At 35.5% G+C, this 18,886-nt stretch overlaps 1 protein-coding gene across 8 annotated transcripts in view; it reads right to left on the bottom strand.

Moving 5' to 3' along the window:
• SYNE3 (spectrin repeat containing nuclear envelope family member 3) overlaps positions 1–18,886 on the bottom strand; it is a 192,580-nt gene that overhangs the window by 75,693 nt on the left and 98,001 nt on the right. For all 8 annotated transcript variants that reach the window (XM_074291377.1, XM_074291371.1, XM_074291379.1 and 5 more), the window contains 2 exons: positions 14,724–15,068; positions 11,888–12,024 (listed from right to left, as the gene is read on the bottom strand). In XM_074291377.1, the coding sequence (XP_074147478.1) occupies positions 11,888–12,024; positions 14,724–15,068 (482 nt within the window). The remainder of the gene's footprint in view (positions 1–11,887; positions 12,025–14,723; positions 15,069–18,886) is intronic.

Raw genomic sequence — 18,886 nt, 5'->3', positions numbered from 1 at the left:
CTCTTCTCTCAGGAGAACATTTTCTGAATCTCTGTTTCCTAAGAGCTTATTTACTTTATTTCAGTCTTTTAAGTATGATAAACATGTTGAATCCCTGCATTGCTAATTTACATATGTTTGTTCACAAAAAGTAGCATAGACAGGCAGTAGCTGGGGAGCACATAGGAGGAAAAATTTTATAATCATTGATTCATTTATTAAAAACAAACAAACAAAAAACCCCAGCTTCCATGGGTAGATGCAGTAACTTAGACTTTCTTTTTCGGCAAATGGTGTGCTATTTTTGTCAGGGGAGGTTATGATAGTTGTTTGGCCTTGGGAGGTAGGGCCTTGGCCTGTTCCCTTCTCATTGCTTTTCCAAGGCAGATTTGAAAGGAAGCCAGAGAGAAGGAGCCAAGAGAGTGATTAAGAATGAGTAGTACTGTCTTCCCTCCCCCACAAGGGTCAAGGGAAATATAAGAGAGCAATCATCCCACTTGCCCAACATAGATATCCTCATTACTGCTGAATTAATTTTCACTAGAGTATAAATCCACATTCTCTATCGGTAACTGGTTTCCCCACAAAGCAAGAAGCCTTATATTAATTCCCCTTCTTCTAATTTGGAAACCAATTTCACACCTTTAGAATACACTGCCACTCAGTTACTCAGAGGTCTGATAGTTGACCATAATTCTTTGAAAATGCCCTGTTTTCCACAGTCTGATGTTTGTATTCTTCAGTGGTAAGCTCTAAATTGCCCAGTGGGAATAACGCCAAAGAAAAAGCTGAATGGCTGGTTTAAGCCATGAAACACAGCACCACCTGTTATACATACTTTAGCACTTGAAATTTGAGGAGGTCAATGAACATAAGGCAGTTTTGAAAAATAATGCAGGCGTCTGCCATTTTTCAAAACAAAACCAAGCAAGAACACTTTTAATAAAATATTGAAGGCAAGCCAAGACATGTTGCAGGGACTTTTCAGACACAACACTGGTAACATGCAACCTGAAATACTTTTAATTATATCTTCAAGCCTTTATAAAAATAGTAAAAAGTAGAAAGAAAAACCCTCAGACAAGTGGCATAGGGTGTTGTAGACGGATGCAAGATGGTTGGATTGAATGAATGAGACAAATGTATAGACAGAGAAACAGGAAAACAAAGACAGAGATCAGAAGACATTTATTAACTACTTACACTATGTCAGACACTATACTAAAAATAACGTTCCAGAATAGAAAACTGAGTATTATTTGACAACATGCAAGGGGAACCATGGACCCAATTTCTTAGGAGAAGAGAGTGAGAAAAAGAAATGAAGCTTCTTAACAGAACAAGAGGCAACAGGCTTAGAATTATATGACCTTTGTGTGGACCAAAGCAGAGCCTGAGTAAGAGAATCCACAAAGGTAAAAAGGAAGTAGGGAGAGGCCCTCAAACTTCTTTGGATACCTAAAAGCCACCACTTATTGTTTAACTCACATTGGCTTTTCAATAATACTGCCTGTCCTCAATTTTCCCATTCATGAAATCAGCAATAATATACTGATTACCAAAAGGCAGAGTGATACAGAAAAAGATCTTGTACAGGATGGTGAAGGGGTGAAGATGGTGAAGGGCTAGTTAAGATGACAACAGATTTCAATGAGGGATGTAACATCCACTAGTGATGTGACCAATAACTTCTTCCTCTCATACTAGGGAACTTCATCCATACTAATAATCAAACACCTTATCTTTCAAGCTCCTCAATTTAATCATTTTCCCCAACTTACTTCTCACACAGAGCATGACAAAGAATGGTCAGAACCTTGACCTTGCACCCATTTCTAGATATATGAACTCTGAAATTCTTGCAATTAATCATAATCTTTTATTATTATATTCTTCCTCTTTACTTTGCAATGCCTAAATCTGTTATTTATGCTTACTAGGACTTCCAAACTCCCCACCCCTGAGTCCTTTCACAAGCAATCTCTGCTGATCTGGATGCAGCCTCCTCTCTTCCTTATCTTGACTCCTTGATAAGCCAATTCAACTCCACACTCTCCTTTATACATGAGGTCCTAGTCCCCAGATCATACCACCAATCATTCCTTATCAAACTTCCATCCTGGATCACTCCCACCATTTATTGCCTTTCATTTCTAGTTATGCACTGTAGAATAGGACAGAGGAATGTCTTAAAATTGTGCAGACTGAATCCACAAGAAATTTATGTTATATAGCTCCAACTCCCCAGGAAAATTGGGTTTGAGAATTTAAAATGAATCCAATCTCAAACTCCTTTTGCACCCTTGTCTCCTTCTCTCCTACATAATATTAGTAGGGGAAACCTCATGCGAGACTTGTCTCCCTGCCCCTGTCTTTATGTATTCCCTTAACAAACAGTTGCAAATATGTCAGAAAAGTTTGCAAGTTTCTGTCCAACTATAAAAAACCCTATGTCCTTTTGTTCAGTACCAAGGGCTTTGGATGCGAATCCTGTGAGCCAGTTGATTTTAATAAATTTTTCAATTAAAAATGAATATTTCTCAACTCATCTCTATATATTTTGGCACAACAAGGAACAGCTAGGTGTTCCAGTGGCCATCATCAGTTCAGAACTCCATTACCTCATTATCCTTTCCCTAAACACAATAATAGCCTTCAGCTTCTTCTCTGCCTTTAATATCTCATTCCTATGGAGTCATTTTCAAATCAATTTCCTATGTCAGACCATGAAGGTGAGGGAATAATGATAGAGCATCAGCCCTAAAGTCAGGTGGACCTGAGTTCAAATCTGTTCTCAAACACTTAACACTTTCTTGCTGTGTAACCCTGGGCAAGTCACTTAACTCCAGTTGCCTCAGTAAAAGAAAAAAAAAAAAAAAAGACTCATTTCAAGCATCCACTCGACTTCACTTTTCACCTAGTGTTTCTGCCTTCCCTATCCCTCCTTTTTCTTTCCTCTTTCTCCTCCTACTTCTTGAAAGGGTTAGATAAATTTCTATAATCAGTTGAATGATTACATCATTCCCTTAGAGCCAAGATAAGATCAAGCTTCAGACAATGCTCACCTCCTCCCTTCTTTTCCTTGATTTTAATAAGTCTTTCACACCTTCATGTGAGAATTCTTCATGTGAACTAATTGTCCCATTATATCTCCTCTTTCTTCTTTTTTCCAGTATAGACCTTTTCCCACCCCTTAATGTCTTTTTCTTTGCTGTTATCACATTAGAGTCCATTCCTAAACACACCCTCTGTTTGTCCCAGTGACAGATACAGTTCTCCGGAGTTATAAATATTATTTTCCCATCTAGGGATATAAACAGTTTAATTTTTAAATAATATACAGATTCCCCCTAGTTACCTTTCTATGTTTCTCAAGTCTGTATTTGTAAATTAAATTTTCTGTTTAGTTCTGTTTTTTTCAACAGAAATGATTGAAAGTCTCTTACTTCATTGAAGCTCCATAGCCTTCCTTGAAAGATGATGCTGAGTCTCACTAGGTAATTAATTCTTGCTTATAACCTTAGGTCCTCTGTCTTCTGAAATATGATATTCCAGATTCTCTGATCCTTTATTGTAGAAGCTGCCAGATCATGGGTAATTCTGATTGTTGCTTCTTGATATTTGAATTATTTTTGTCAGGCAGTCAAACACCACCTTCTACTTTTCCCAATTTTCCCAATTATTTAACCCTTTCTCTTTGATTATTTTGCTTCTACTTTGCATATATGTATCTCTGTTGTATGCACCTATTTATTTGTATGTCACCTTCCCCAAAAGTATATGAACTCCATGAAAAAAGAGGATATTTTTGTGTTTTTATCTTTCTTTTTACTCCCAGCACTTCTATTTACAGACTGCTACATGTTCAGCACTTAACAAATGTTAACTTTAGTGATTGATAGATACATAATAATACATAATGATTCACACTTCTAGCACTTTATGGTTTATAAATCTCTTCCTTACAATAATTTTATGAGGTAGATAATATAAGTATTATCATCTTCATTTTACAAATGAAGAAACTTGGACAGGCTCAGAGATGTAAAGTACTTATGCCTATTTATTTAATGCTTGAGGAAATTAAAGGTCAGAAAATGTAAGCAATTGGTCCACAGTTACCAGCTAGGAAAAGAGCCAGAATTGAAAACCAGGTCTGCTGAATTTAAGCCAGGCTCTTTCCACTACATAAGGCTTTCCCTGCTTGCTCTTTGTCAGAAACTGGCTTCAACCCCAGTTTCTTCTCTGAGGAGGCCCTCTACATCTTTCCAATTCATAATTTTGATTCTCTCTTTGGCTGAACCCTCTGGGACTCAAAGCCAAGAATCATACAATATTACCACTGGAAGGGACCTTCAGGTTCAGTTAGTTCAAATCCATTATTTTCTACTCCTTTATATAAAGGTGCCCTAAAATGTTGAATAAGGGGGTAAGAATGCTGGACTTAGACTCAAGATAACTCAAATCCCACTCCACACACTCACTTGCTACATAACCCTGGGTAAGTCACTTAACAATTATCTCAGCCTTGTTTTCTTTATCGGCCTCACAGGGTTATGAAGATCCAAAGATATAAGATGCATAGAACTTTGCAAATTTTAAAGCAGTGTATAAATACTAGTATGTAAATATCACTATATAAATAAACAACATACATGAACAATTACATTTTATACACAAATTAACAAAACAACAAGAAGAAAGTTTACAAAGTGTTTGTCATTCGTTATCACATTTGATGCAACTACTCTGGGAACAGTTATTATTAGATATAGTTTACAAGAGAAAATACTGACTGGTCCTGGGAGATTAAATATAATTTAGGTCACATCAGGAGAGTTATAAAGCCAAGTCTTGAACCAATTATTCTAACTTCTATTCAAATGTTCCTTCCATTATTGATTTGTTTATATACTGTGGTTTTTTTCTGTTGTTATTGTTGTGTTTTATTTTAACCACAGATAGCACTTTCCAATAGTATATATCTACCCTATTCTCCGCTGTCACTGACACAGTATTTAGGCCTAACCAAATTGTTTTGTTTTAATTCCCACAGTTCTAGACTCTATCAGATTACTACATGCAGCATTTGGATGAATGTAGAAGAGATCGGTATGGAAATCTCTCATGCTCATCTTTCAAAAAATTCCAAAACTTTGACTTTATTATGGTGTTAAAAGATACAAAGATAGGAATTCATTTTTTTTCATAAGCATTTGTCTCCCTTATTAATGCTCTGTTTCCAAACTACTTTTTAACATTTAAGAACTTTGTACTAATTCTGCTTATAAATAAGAAGCCCATTGAGAAGTATATTTCAATGTAGTCAGTGCCAGGAATCATATACTTCTGTTTCCCTCAAACCCTACAAGGGTCTCAGACATTATTACTGTGAGAGGAAGAGAAAAGTAAAGAAAGATGTATTTCATTCTTATTCTCAGTCTTTCTGTCAGTGTGGGACGAGGATTACTTATAGCTGATATATTAAGGAATTGTAGAAGAAAGTTAAGCCAAGAGGAAGGGAAAAGAGGGGACAGAAGGAAGAGATAAAAAAAGACTTTTTGTTAAGATGGCTGTGTAGATAGATGCATGCAAAGGAATTCAGTTCTCATACATGGATTCCACCAAAGATCTATGGTAACAATTAGACTAAATAATGACCAATAATTCCAAAGAGAAACCACAATAAATTCATTCATCTAGTGTAAGGGGCCTTTAAATGGGTGCCACAGCAAATCGGGAGATTGAGTGGTCCGGAAGTAATTTCTGTGGATATTAGGACTGCCCTTGGGCAGGATCCTGGCCATATTGAGATAGCTTCGTAATGGGTGACTCTCTCGCTGATTGGCTGTGTGTGTGACCTCACAGGCCCTATGTAAGCCCACTGTAGGCAGCAATCGCCCTCTTTAACCTGGTGTCCTTCACCCTGGCTCCCTAGCCTGGGTGGCCAAGCCAAGATGGATAGCCAAAAGAGGTAAGGGTTTTGGTAGTGACACATGGGTCTTCTGACCAGGTGTTCACTCGGGAACCAACAAGTCAGGGCATCAGTTAAGGCATTATGTGAGTAGGTATAATAAAGGCTTTTAAGATTACACGTGGCTGTTCTTGAGTGCGCTACTGGTTATTAAGCTATAGATTCAAGAGATTGTGGCCAGAGACCTTTGAAGGCCTCAGAGGAGGCGAGCCAGGTAGAGTTCACACTGCAGAGGACAGTGGTCAAAGGTACTCTGGTGGGTCTAGGACAGACTAGTAATTGTAACTGCCAGGAGAGCACGTTACAATCTAGCACAGCAGAGTCACCAGCAGAAGTTCTGATAAAATATGCTGGAAGATTTCTAGGATGGACCAGAGACACTCCCAGGATACTGAAATCTATTGTACTCAGTATCCATGAAAGTGGGAATGTTCAGCTAAAGAAAATTTACGCAATTTGAAAATTTGCAATGCTCTAACCAATAAATCAGTGGAATTCTGGTTGAGATAACCTAGGGTGACAAAAAGTCCACAAACTGAGATCTTCCAGAGGGCCTTCAAAACCACAGCACCCAATGATGGAGGGAGGCCTGAAAACTGTCAGTTCTGTGAATATGGACATACTAGAGAAAGTCAGCAGATCAATCCAGAAAAGACAGTAACTCTCCAAGAAATATAAGAGTCTCAGAGAAAAAAAATCACTTGGCAACAGAGAAGAAATGAAGCAAGAGATGAAACACAAAATTATAAGCAAAATAAGAGTTCTGGAGGAAAAAAATTGAAAGGTGGAAATAGAGTTCACATTAGAAGGTAGAAAATGTTACCCAAATAATTAATAAACTTCATTTAAAATTAGAGTAGATAAGACAGAAATCTGTGATTACATAATATAACAAGAAATATTAAAACATAATCACAACACTGAAAAAAGGAAATAGAAGGCAACTATTGTTTTTTAAAAAACTGACCTGGAAAACAAGTCAAGGAGAGGTATTTTAAGGTTCACTGTATTTTCTCAAAAACAAACAAATAAACCAAAACAAGCCTATGCCACATTTCAAGAAGCCAGAACTGAAAATTATTAGATCTTTTAGAACCAGAGAGAAAAGTAAAAAAAAAATCCACTGGTTACTTTCTGAAATAGAACTCAAAATGAAATTCTAAAGAAAATTATAGCCAAAATTTGGAACTTTAAAATTAAAGAAAAAATATTTCAAGCAATCAGAAAGAGTTCAAATACCAAGGAATAAACCACTATCAAGGACTTGGTAAGAAACACTAAAAAAGAAAGAAAATCTTGGAATATGATATTCCAAAAGGCAAAAGATAAAGGCTTACAACTAAGAATAATGAATCCTGGAAAAAATGAATATAATACAACAAAGGATTAAAAAAATAATCTTTCGTGGCATAAATGACTTTCAAGAATTCCTGTTGAAGAGATCTGAACTGAAAAGAAACTTTGAAATGCAAACACAAGAGTCAAGAGAATTCTAGGAACTTAAAATGCACTTATACAATTGTAAGAAGCTATATAATGATGAAATATTTATGTGTTCATGGAGGAGAAGAAACAAGTATATCTGTGGGGTCCCAATATCTTTCAAGATAGCAGAGGGAGTTAAATAAGAAAAACAAGGGGATTTTTTTTTCTGCTTAGATGGTCTTAAATGAGGGAAGAAAAGGAAGGAAAAAGGAATTCCTAATGTATAAAAGAAGAAGGTGGTGGAATGTATTATTTCTCATAAATGTGGTTACATATGCACATAATATACAATTGTGAAGAAAAGAGTTAGAGAAGTGGAAGTCACATGATTCTCACTCTTATCTGAATTAGATGAAGATTAGTTCTATCTATATTCTACACTACACTACCTACAAATACATTCACAAATATTCCTATATATACATACATACATACATACATAATTTGATATAGAAATGAATTAAGCTCAACAGGAAACACGAGCACAGGAAGAGTAGAATTTAAGGAAGGTAGAGTAGGGAAGAAAATAGTGACAAATTTCAGCTTTTAAAAGTATGTGAAAACGATGGTAATAAAAGGAAAAAATAAAACATATGAAGCAGTGATTAGATTATTCTATTATTTCTCTGTATTCTATGAATTCTAAGGTCAACAGCTTATGAATTTTGTGAGATATTGAAGATCTTATTTATTTGGCATAAGGTTCTCAGACAATTATACAGAAGATTCACTTATCTCCCAACAAGCAGTGTCACTCATAATCCATAGAATTTGAAAAATGGGGGCATTCAGCAGAAATATAGTTTCTGCCCAGACATTACTGTAGACTAGAAGACAGCTGTGAAGTTTTTTGTGCTAATAGATAAATAAGAAGGAAAAACACACATTGGTACTTTAGTGTCACTTCTGCTTTTCCTTTGTGTCTTCCATTACCTTGTGAAGTAGGATTCTGTAGTTTCTATGACTTTTCCATTAAATATTTTTTATTCCTTTTATGGGAGCAGTAGAGGAGGATAGAGGCAGGAGAAGAATCTGATCAAGCCATACTTCAAAAACTTTAATAGTGCAAGGATGTGATTTCACAGGTGTGGGAACTGCCTTAATTAATGCGGGATTCAATTTTGCTATATCTTAAGTGATGGTCTTGGTGAATCATGGTGGTCAAAAAAAATCACATTCCAGTAAACCTTGGAAAAAACTTCTCAGGACCTACCTGGATTGATTCTCAGGTGAAAAGTGAAAAGTATATGGATAGTAAGCAGAATTATGTATGATTTATTTCAACAAGTTAGAACATGTGCTCCACTGACATAGCCTTTGAGAACCTGTGGTCATTTTTGCCTAACATCTCTACTAAGCAAATTAGTTTAGATCGAATATATGTTCCTAGTCTCAAACTTGAACCTTTAATCATCAAAACTCAAAGAAAACTATCAAAAAATATTGGATCTAAAGATCTATGAGGTTTTTTTCAAGTCTTAATTTATGACTTCATAACCTTAGAGACACAGAATATTAATTAGCATTATGTGGATTTTTAGAAAGAATTGAATCCAACTACCTTATTTTACTGTTGAAATTGAGGGCCAGATTTGTTATAGGTCAAAGATTTATACAAAGCTCTATAGAGTTTTAAGATTTATAAAATACTTTTTATCACCATTCTCTTCTGAGGGATATTGTGCAATTACGTAAAAATTAGTTTGGAAACAAACTCAGATAATTAAGGGAACTTTCTATGTAAGAGTTTGAACCTGGATTGAATCCTGGGTTCCTTACTTTAGTCAGTACTTTTTTCTTTATCCTATTTTGTCAATTTCCATCTAAAATGCAGAAAACCTGACAACAAAATTTTCCTATCCTGAGAACATGCAAGTAGGCTTCTGGGTTCTGAGACTTGTCCAAGAGGGCACTAGAGGACCATGAATGTACACACAGCTAAAATCTGCTCTATGAAGTTCTGATATATCATGTTTAAGCAGGAGTAGCAGGAAAATACAGAGGCAGGATTAATAGGGAGTGTTCAAGAAATCAGAAGTAGAAGAAAGGCTGAGTCAGTTTCTACATCTAATGTTTTGCATCTGAAGTTTGTGTACTCAAAAATCCATAAAAAATCCAAATGTGTATATCATTTAATTTTAAAAAGAGGCAAGGAAATATAGTAGAAAGGTCACTAGGCTTGAAGTCAGAGAAACTCAGTTTGAGGCCAGACTTTTTCATTCCTTCATTGATTGGTCAGCTGTGTGATTGTGAGCAAGTCCCTTAACCTCACTAGGTTTCTATTTCTTCATCTCTAAAATGAATGTAACACTTATACTACTTCCTACTCAGGGCTCTTGTAAAGAATGATTTGTAAATCTTAAAATTCTATAGAATGTTGGTTATCATTATTTTCTAGTATAACCTCAGCACTTCACAGACAAGGAAACTAAAGTTATTTTTTTCCAGTGCTAATATGTATATTTTTAAGATTCACTGTAGAGGTGTGATTTTAGCTTGTACCTTACTGAATTAGAAGACCAAAGGACTATAATATATCTCTTAGATGGTGAGAGGGTGAGAGGAACAGAAGAAGATTACAAGTCTATTTGAACCAAAGTATCTCCACTAATAGAGCCTCAGAAAGAGATTCATAAAAGTGCAAGAAAGGGATAAGAATTTTTCTGACTAGTCTAGAGAAAGAAGTTGTAGGCATGCATTTTCCACATAAGGAAAAAATTGCATGATGAGAGCCATCCAAAATTATGCTGAAATATCTTGAGTGATGTGAAATTTCCCATCATTGGTATTATTCAAAAAGATTCTAGATGACCATTTACTGAGATCCATTTAGTTATCTTTTTGGACTAACTGATCACAGAGGTCCTTTCCAACTCTGACACAATATGATTCTGTGATCTTTAAATTTTAATAAAAAGCTACAGAATATTATAAATAACTGCTGGCTCTAATCTTTTAGAATCATAGATTCAAAGATTTGAATGGGACCTCAGAGGTTGTCTAATTTAAACCTGTCCCTCTTATACCCTCCTTGGTAAGCAGCCATACATTAAGCACTTCTGGTGATGGGGAACTCATTACCCACTGAGGCAATTCATTCTACTTATTTCTTAGTCCATCAAAAAGAAAATGGCTGAAAGACACTTGAGAGGGTTGGGCTGAAGCAGGAAACTTGGTGTCTTATTTGTCTTATTTTATTTTCAGATAGCCACAATTTCAAAGTAGTTTAAATTGTTTAATTCAAAAGCTTCAGTTTTTGATCTATGGGCAGTCCCAACTATTTGCTGCAATTCCATAATCCATCAAGGAAATTTGTTTGAAGAAGCATGGTTCATGTAAAAATCACAGGCTATGGAAACATTGATTCTAGTCTTAACCAGATGCTCTCTATATGACCTTATACAAACTATTAAACTTCGTTGAGCCTCAGTTTCTATATCTATAAAATGGGTACAATAATATTTACTTTACCTGTTTCAGGTTTTGTGAGTTGAAGCACTACAGAAATGCCAGATGTTATACTTCTACTCAAGTGCTATCATTTAGTTAGAAAGGTTTATTCAAATTTGAAACTTATATTTCCTTTACGCACCATTATAACAATATTAGAAGGAAATGCTGACTAAATTACATCCAGAGGCTTAGAGGAAATGGCAGATGAGAAGAATATATCTTAAGAAGCTAAATCCAAGTCTTTGGGCTATGTCAAATGAGTGAATGGATTAATTGCAATTGTTAATATTACATGTATTAAAAGCTAACAACATAATTTTGAGGGATGAAAAGACAAAGGTATCAAATTTAAAAGAAAATTGTCTGTAGATCTGTTTTTAGGTGACTGTTTATCTCCCAGATTTCATATTATATAATAGAGATTTATCAGGTACCCACTTTGTGCAAAGTACCATGCTAGTGAGAGAGAGAGAGAGAGAGAGAGAGAGAGAGAGAGAGAGAGAGAGAGAGAGAGAGAGAGAGAGAGAGAGAATGAATTTAGATAATCCCTGATCTTTGGAGCTTATAGTCTAGTAAAAATGAAAATGTTGGTCATGGAATATGAGATATCACTTGATAAGTGCATAAAAGAATTCTGTACAAGGATACATAGGATAGAAATATAATAGAATCTAACAGGGCATTCCAGGCAAAAAGAACAGAGTGAGTAAAAGATACTGAAGCATAGAAATATAATAGAATCTAGCAGGACATTCCAAGAGAACAGAGTGAGTACAAAATACTGAAGCAGGAAAAATGTGAAACATGGTGAATGATGAGTTTGACTTGAATATAGAAGGGAGTTGTGAAGCAGAAAATATAAAATGAGTTGTTGGTACAAGATTATTAAGGACTTTCAATGCTAAACAAAAAAATAGGTAACCGTTGAAGATTTCGACCACAAGAGTGATGGGGCCAAATCTATTCATTCTTAAAAGTGTCACCAATTCTAAATACCTTTGGAATTCTTGCATGGTAGTCACAACACTGTCTGAAAGGGGCTGGAAATCATGGTTAAACTGGACAAGTTCCTTAAGTTGAGCCTTCAATCTTTCAGCCTTAGGCTCTTCTGCTGCCAGAGCTGATCTGGTGACCTTAATCACAAAAACAACAGTCAAATCAAATTTCAAACACACTTTAAAAAACTTTAGAATCAATTATTCTCAATAGATAATCACCAGTCAAGGCAATGCATAAGATTTGTAAGCTGCTTTCCACATATTATCTCATCTGGGTTTTACAACAAACCTGTAAGGCAAGAGCTTGAGGGAAGAATCCCAAGTACTGTTAATTTTCCACAGAGTTATTTCCTGACTATAGTGAGAAGAGCCTTTTTTTACTTCAACTTCAAGCACTCTTGCCTTCATTGGTGTTGGCAGTCACTCTTGGTACACTGTTTTCTTGAACCCATTGGATGACAGCTATTGAGCTTAATGTGACCTCAGAGACCACATTGTCTAATTCTCTCATATTTTATCAATTAGGAAATTGAGACCCAAGGAGATTAAATAATTTGCCCAATACCTCTTTATTGAACCCCATATTCACATCTGCCAAATATATCTGGAGGGAAAGGATGAGATGGATAGCAGAGTCTTTGCTTTATTTTTACTCAGATACAACTTTAGAACAGTTTCTGAAAAGCAAAAATTATGTAGCTCATATTTTGTAGTCAATATGTATAAAAAGGGTGGGGATTGTGGTGGAGGCATGTAGTTAATAAACTAAATGATAACTAGATAATAAATAAACTAAATAATAAAAAATAACAAACTGCTTTTCTCACCACAGCCATTATTAGTAACATATATTTAAAATACTATTGTTATCTTATGTGACTTTTACAACTGTCCTGTAACTTAGTCAGAAAAAGGATTGTTATTTCTATTTGACAGGAGGAATCAAAGGCTCAGAAAAACTGCATGTGCAATCCTTGAACCCACTTAATGGAAGAGCTGGGCCTGGAATAGAGATCTCCTACCTCTGAAGTACAGGGAGAACAACATTAGATTTAGAGTCAATCTAGGCTATTGCTATATGACACTGGGCAAGTTACATAATCACACTGGGCTTCAGTTTCCTCTTCAGTAAAATTAGAGAGTTAGAATAGATGATCTTTAAAATATTTTACAATTTTAAATTCTATACCATCATAAATCTTTTGTCAAAAATCTTATCTAAAATTAGGCATTACCTTTTTGTTACTAAAGTGGAGAAGAGTAAACAGTTACCTGTGGTTTTTGTCTCACAAGAAGACAGGTTGAAAATTGTTCCTCAGTTTATATAGTCCTTTTGTAGCTGTTATATCTTGTTTGCTAGTCCTTTGACTACAAAGTTGGGATCAGAACCATAGACAACCTTTATATCCCTTCCTCCTCAGGCACTCCATGTTCCACCACCAAGAGATGAATGTTTGAATACCTCACCAGGATTGCCTCTTCTATCATTATCTCATTATGTAAGCTTGGGGAAGTCAGGAAGCCACCTTTCCCTTCATTTCCTCCATGTATAGAATGGAGATAAATTGCTTGGTTTGCCACTCTTTTGCAGAGAATTTAATGAAATGCTTATTTTTGAAAAAATTCACTGGTATCCCATGAAAAAAAGAGCATAGTAATGAAGTTAGTCCTGGAAAGGGCTTTTAGAGACCATCTAAACCACAATTATATTTTACACATGAAGCTATTGAGGCCTAGAGAATAGGAGGTGACTTGCCAAAATCATGTAGTGGTACAGAGAGGGTAAAACTGAAATTAAATCCAGCCCAGCATCGTGTTTCATTTTGTTTTATCTAGTGCACCACATAAGCTTCCAGCCTATAGACCAAGGGTTCTGGATCTTGGGGCTAGATTTCAGAAGGTCTGTGTACTTAAAGGGGGAAAATATATTTTTATGTTCATTATTCTGACTAGAATTTAGCATTTTTTACTTATATACAGACAACAAATATTATTCTGAGAAGAGTCTGGTAGGCTTCACCCAAAGATCTACTGGAGTCAGCTCAACATGATTCAGGAAAGCCAACTATTAAATTTTCAGTGGGAACATTTATACCTTTGAAATTGGTAAATGCTATAAATCAGGATTTGATTTACTATTTTGTTGATTGTCAAGGCTTAAAAAAAAGTGATGAAAAATATTAATGAAACAGATTAAAATTTAAAATTATCTCATTATTACATGCATTTTCCCCTCAAAAGCTGATTATTAAACATTTCCCAGTATTCCTCTGGTTTTACCAAATCACCAAAGGAATCCATTGCACTAAAAAAGGTAAAGAACCCTTGCCCTAGGCCCTCAAGGGCAAAGGATCTGTTTGATACTTCTTTTGAATTTCATCTCTGTTCAATAGATGCTCAATAAAAAGTTTATTGAGAAATGGGTAATGGATAACTTAGTAATGGACTAATAAGTATTGGACAACTTGAAAAATGATGTGGATGATACCAATTAGCAGCTCCATTCAAACTATTTTTATTTTTTCCAGGTTTTAATATCATTGGATAAGAGCAACTTTAGGGATCATCTAATCTAACCTCCTTATTTTACAGACAAGGAAACTGAAGCAAAGAGAAATAAATTGACTTTTCTGACTAGGTGAAGAAGCTATAACCCTGGATTTTAAACATAGGTCTTCAAATTCCATAACCAGTATTGCTTCCAAATGATGTTTAGTCTAGTTTCCTAACCTGAGGTTTTTTCATAAAAAACAAACAAAAAAAAAAATAGGGAATCCCCACAGCCTAATTTGTCTGAACAGATCATATTCAACATTTAACTAAATGCAACTTACAGAGTAAATTTTCCAGCGTTCTATCAACTCTGCTTCATCTCTTGCTTTTTCCCCAGGTTCCAGGTCCTTGGCTAATCTTTGTAGCTCCCTCCTGAATTCTTTGACCTCGGCTTCTAGTTGTCTAGCTTGTGTCTCATAGGCTCCCTCTGAATTCAGCGTCTTCAGGATCCTCTCCTCTTCCTCCTTGCAAAAAAGTTTCAGTTTTTCCAGGGCTTTTCTCAACTCCTCAAGCTCTTTAGTAATCTTCTCACCTCCCATAGGAGAGGTGTTCTGGATAACTCCAGCAGACTGATCCTCAAGATTCTTTAATGACTTCTCACCATTCTGAAAATCTTTAGTGAAATTCTAAAGGGTAAAGAGGTTGAAAAGAATTGATTAGAAATAAGAGGAAAATTATTACTTATATTTCCAGAGGTTCAATTTCTTTTTCCATCTAATTCCAAGGCATTTTTATTCTTCTTATCAAATATACTTTTAACATGTTAGAGCTAGAAGGATTAGAGATGAAAGAGATCTTATAATAAAAGGATAAACCTAAAATCCAATTCAATCAAACCCAATAGAACTTAATAATACAATGTGCAAGGTACTGTGCGCGATACTGGAAATAAAAAAAAAAAAAACAACATAGAGAAGCAATTTCTGTCCCCAGTGAACTTACATTATAATAGGAACATATAATAACCTAATATATAGGAGGCAGGATCTAACAGGATCATTAGATAGAATGCGGGGCTGGGAGTCTGAATAACCTCAAATCAGATCCAGTCTCTGACCTTTACTAGTTATGTGACCCTGAACAGGTCACTTAACCTCTCTCTGCATCAGTTTCCTCAGCTGTAAAATGAGGATTATAATAATACTTACCTTCCAGGGTTGTTGTGATCATTGTAAAGTCCTTAGCACAGTACATAATACATAGGAAGGTACTCATAAATGCTATTATTATTATTAGTAGTAGTATATACATGATAATTTGAGGAAGGAGAGCACACTAAGAGCCAGAAATATCAAGAAAACCTTTTATAAGCAGTGTCACAAGAGCTGAGTCTTGAAAGAGGATTCTAGGGAGCATTTTGAAATATAAGAAAGTGATTAGCCTAAGGCAGATAGGTAGAAAAGAAGATGAAATAGGTCAATGTGGCTGGAATGAAAAGTGCAGAAAGGGGAGTGATATGCAACATTCCTAGAAACATTGACAGAAGCTAGATTATTAAGGGCTCTAAATGCCAAGCCAAGGATTTTTGTGTTTTAGTCTAGAGGCAATTAATAGAGAGATCTTCAAGGTTCTTCATTGGGAGGATGGTGTGATCAGAAAGATTATTTTGACAAGAGGAAAGCACCTAGAAGTGAGGAGTCCAACAAAGAGTTTCTTGTCATAGTCCAGGTGAAAGATGATGAGGATCTGAACCATGGGGGTATCTGTGTGAATTGAGAGAAAGGGCAAATGTGAGACATTGGAAAGAGAGAATCAGAATGATTTAGTGGTTAATTTTACATGAAGAATGAAAAAAAAATTAAAGCTGTTTCCAAGGCTGTGAATCTGGATTAGTGTAGAAGCATGGTGGAAACTTCATTGAAATTAGAAAAGTTAGGAGAAGAGATACATTAAGGAGGCAAAATGAATTATTTTTCTACAAATAACATGTCAGAGAGAAATTCAGGTGGTTTTATTCATTCTGATTTTGTGCTTAAGAGACTAGGGAACCAGCTTCATAGAGATGATCATTGAATCCAAGCAATATGATAATATCACCAAAAGAGAGAACATGGAGAGGGAAGAGAAGAGGGACTGAAACTTGGAGGTGGAGGCCATGAAAATACTATATGACTCAATCTAAGCAATTCATCACAAACTTTGGTTAAATACCTTCTGTGTATTAAACATTGTGCTCAGTACTGGAGTTACAAATACAAAGAATAAAACAATTCTTACTTTCAAAAAACTTAAATACTGATATAGGAGATAAGTTCATATGCTGTATAAGAGTACCATGAAAGTCAAGAAAGGAGCAAGTATGCAGGAATTGGGGGATGAGGGGAGAACAGCAGTGTCACAGGCTAAAGAAAGGCCAAGGATGAGATCCCAAAGAAGGGACCTTAGAGATCATCTAGTCTAACTAATCAACAAGCATTTATGAAGCACCTACTATGTGCTAGGAACTTTGTTTAACTATTTCCTTTCACTACTGAAGGACCTGAAATCACAGAATCAGTTCAAGAGGCTGGCAGTCATCCTCTTCTCTAGCTCCTCTACAACAAACTATCTGTGAGTGGTCAAGTCAATAGATAACTATTGAGTACTTACTATGTACCAGACACCTTGCTAAATAAGGGAGATATAAAGAAAGATATCATAGTTTCACCTCTCAAGGAATTCAGAATCTAATGGAGAAAACAATATGCAAGCAACTATGTGCAAATGAGATCCACAGAATGAGAAAAAGGATAAGTCCCTATTATGCGCCAGCACTGTTCCAAGTGCTTTTGGAAATATCTCAATTCTCAAAACAGTTCTGGGAGGTAGATGCTACTATTATCCTCATTTTACAGAATCTAAGGTGAAGTTAAGTGACCTGCCTAGAGGATAGTTCCAAAGAAAAAATACTAGCATTAAGGGGCATCTGAAATGGTTTGTTCCAAGTGGGATTTTAGCTGAGGCATGAAGAAAGCCAGAGCTAAGATGCATAAATGAAAAGGGAGAAAATTCCAGGTATGAGGGAGAACCAGCGAAAATGCCCAAAGATGGAAGATGGAATGTTTTGTTGGAGGGAAGGTAGAGAAGCTATTGTCACTGGTTTGCACTCTATGTGTGCTGGGGTTCTGGGTGAATTGAAATGGGCCAGGTTATAAGGGACCTTAAAAGCCAAAATAGTAAGGTTTTCAAATGTTCCTAAATAATCAAAGATAGACATTGAATAACCTATGTAAACAAATATGCCTTTTGGCTCAGCTTATAAATAGTTATACTTAGGAGGCTGGACTGGTTTAAACTTAAGTAACTTTTACCAGTTTTCTACATCCCTGTGTAGAGCATATATTTACTCTGAAGCTATATTCCCAGTCTCTTATAGACCCATCTTTCATCTCCCAGGTTATCTCCTTTTTTCTCCATGAGGCTTTACAGATCAGGAGCAGGGTAAAGAACTGCCACATTTTATAAATTATCTACTTACTTGTCTAAGTCTCTTCTCCCTAATTGGTTTATTATCTTTAGCTCTTTCTATATACCTCAATACCTAATGTATTACAATAATTACTGAAATGCACTCCCCTTCTCTCCTTTATCTCATAAAATCTGTTATTTCCTTCAAGACTCAGTGCTTTGCCCTAGAAATGATGCCTTTTCTGAGTGATCCCAATTGCTATTTCTCACCCTTCATAATCTACATATATCTATTTTGTAAATATTTATATCCATACATGCTATCTCCTCTGATAGAATATAGCTCCTTGAAGACAACCCTGTTTCATTATTGTTTTTACAGCCCCAATGCCAGGCACATGGTAGATACCAAATGAATGCTTATTGATTGATTTATTGAAGGTGAAATATAATTCATTTATGTTCAAAAAATTAACTTCATAAATGAAGAGTAGGGGAAATACTTTTGGACAATAGTTCCTATGAACAAGTTCTATGTATTTTAGTGAAGTTCAAGCTTAAATTAAGTCAGTAATGTAAAATGAAACTCAAAGTAAGGTAATGCTATCCTAGGCTGTATTAAAAAGATATGTTCAGAAAGAACAAAGAGGTTTTCCGCTGTATTTGAATCTGGTCAGACAACATTTGTGCTGTAAGTCTAGTTCTATATTTCACATCTTAGAAAAGACATTGATAAGCTGGGAAACATCACAGAAAGGTGAAATGGGGAAGTGTGATGAAAGGATTATAAACCATGTTATCAAAGAGCCAACAAAAGGCATTAGAAATGGTTTGCTTGCAGAAAAGAAAACCTGGGGCTAGTGCACATGATAGTAGTCCTCAAGTATTTGTCAGCCTCTTATGCTGAGTATAGATTGAAAGTTATTCTATGGATCCTTAGAGGGCAGAGCAGAACTGAAAGAAGTTACAGAAAGGCAGATTTAGTTTAAATGAATCAATGAATGAAAAATCATGACATAAAGAAATAACTTTACTTAGTTTTTAAAAAATGGAATGG

Source organism: Sminthopsis crassicaudata, chromosome 2 (assembly GCF_048593235.1).
Source record: "Sminthopsis crassicaudata isolate SCR6 chromosome 2, ASM4859323v1, whole genome shotgun sequence".
In the NCBI taxonomy this organism is placed as follows: domain Eukaryota; kingdom Metazoa; phylum Chordata; class Mammalia; order Dasyuromorphia; family Dasyuridae; genus Sminthopsis; species Sminthopsis crassicaudata.
The sequence above is the reverse complement of the archived record's forward strand: the minus strand, read 5'-3'. Positions and strand labels throughout refer to the sequence as shown.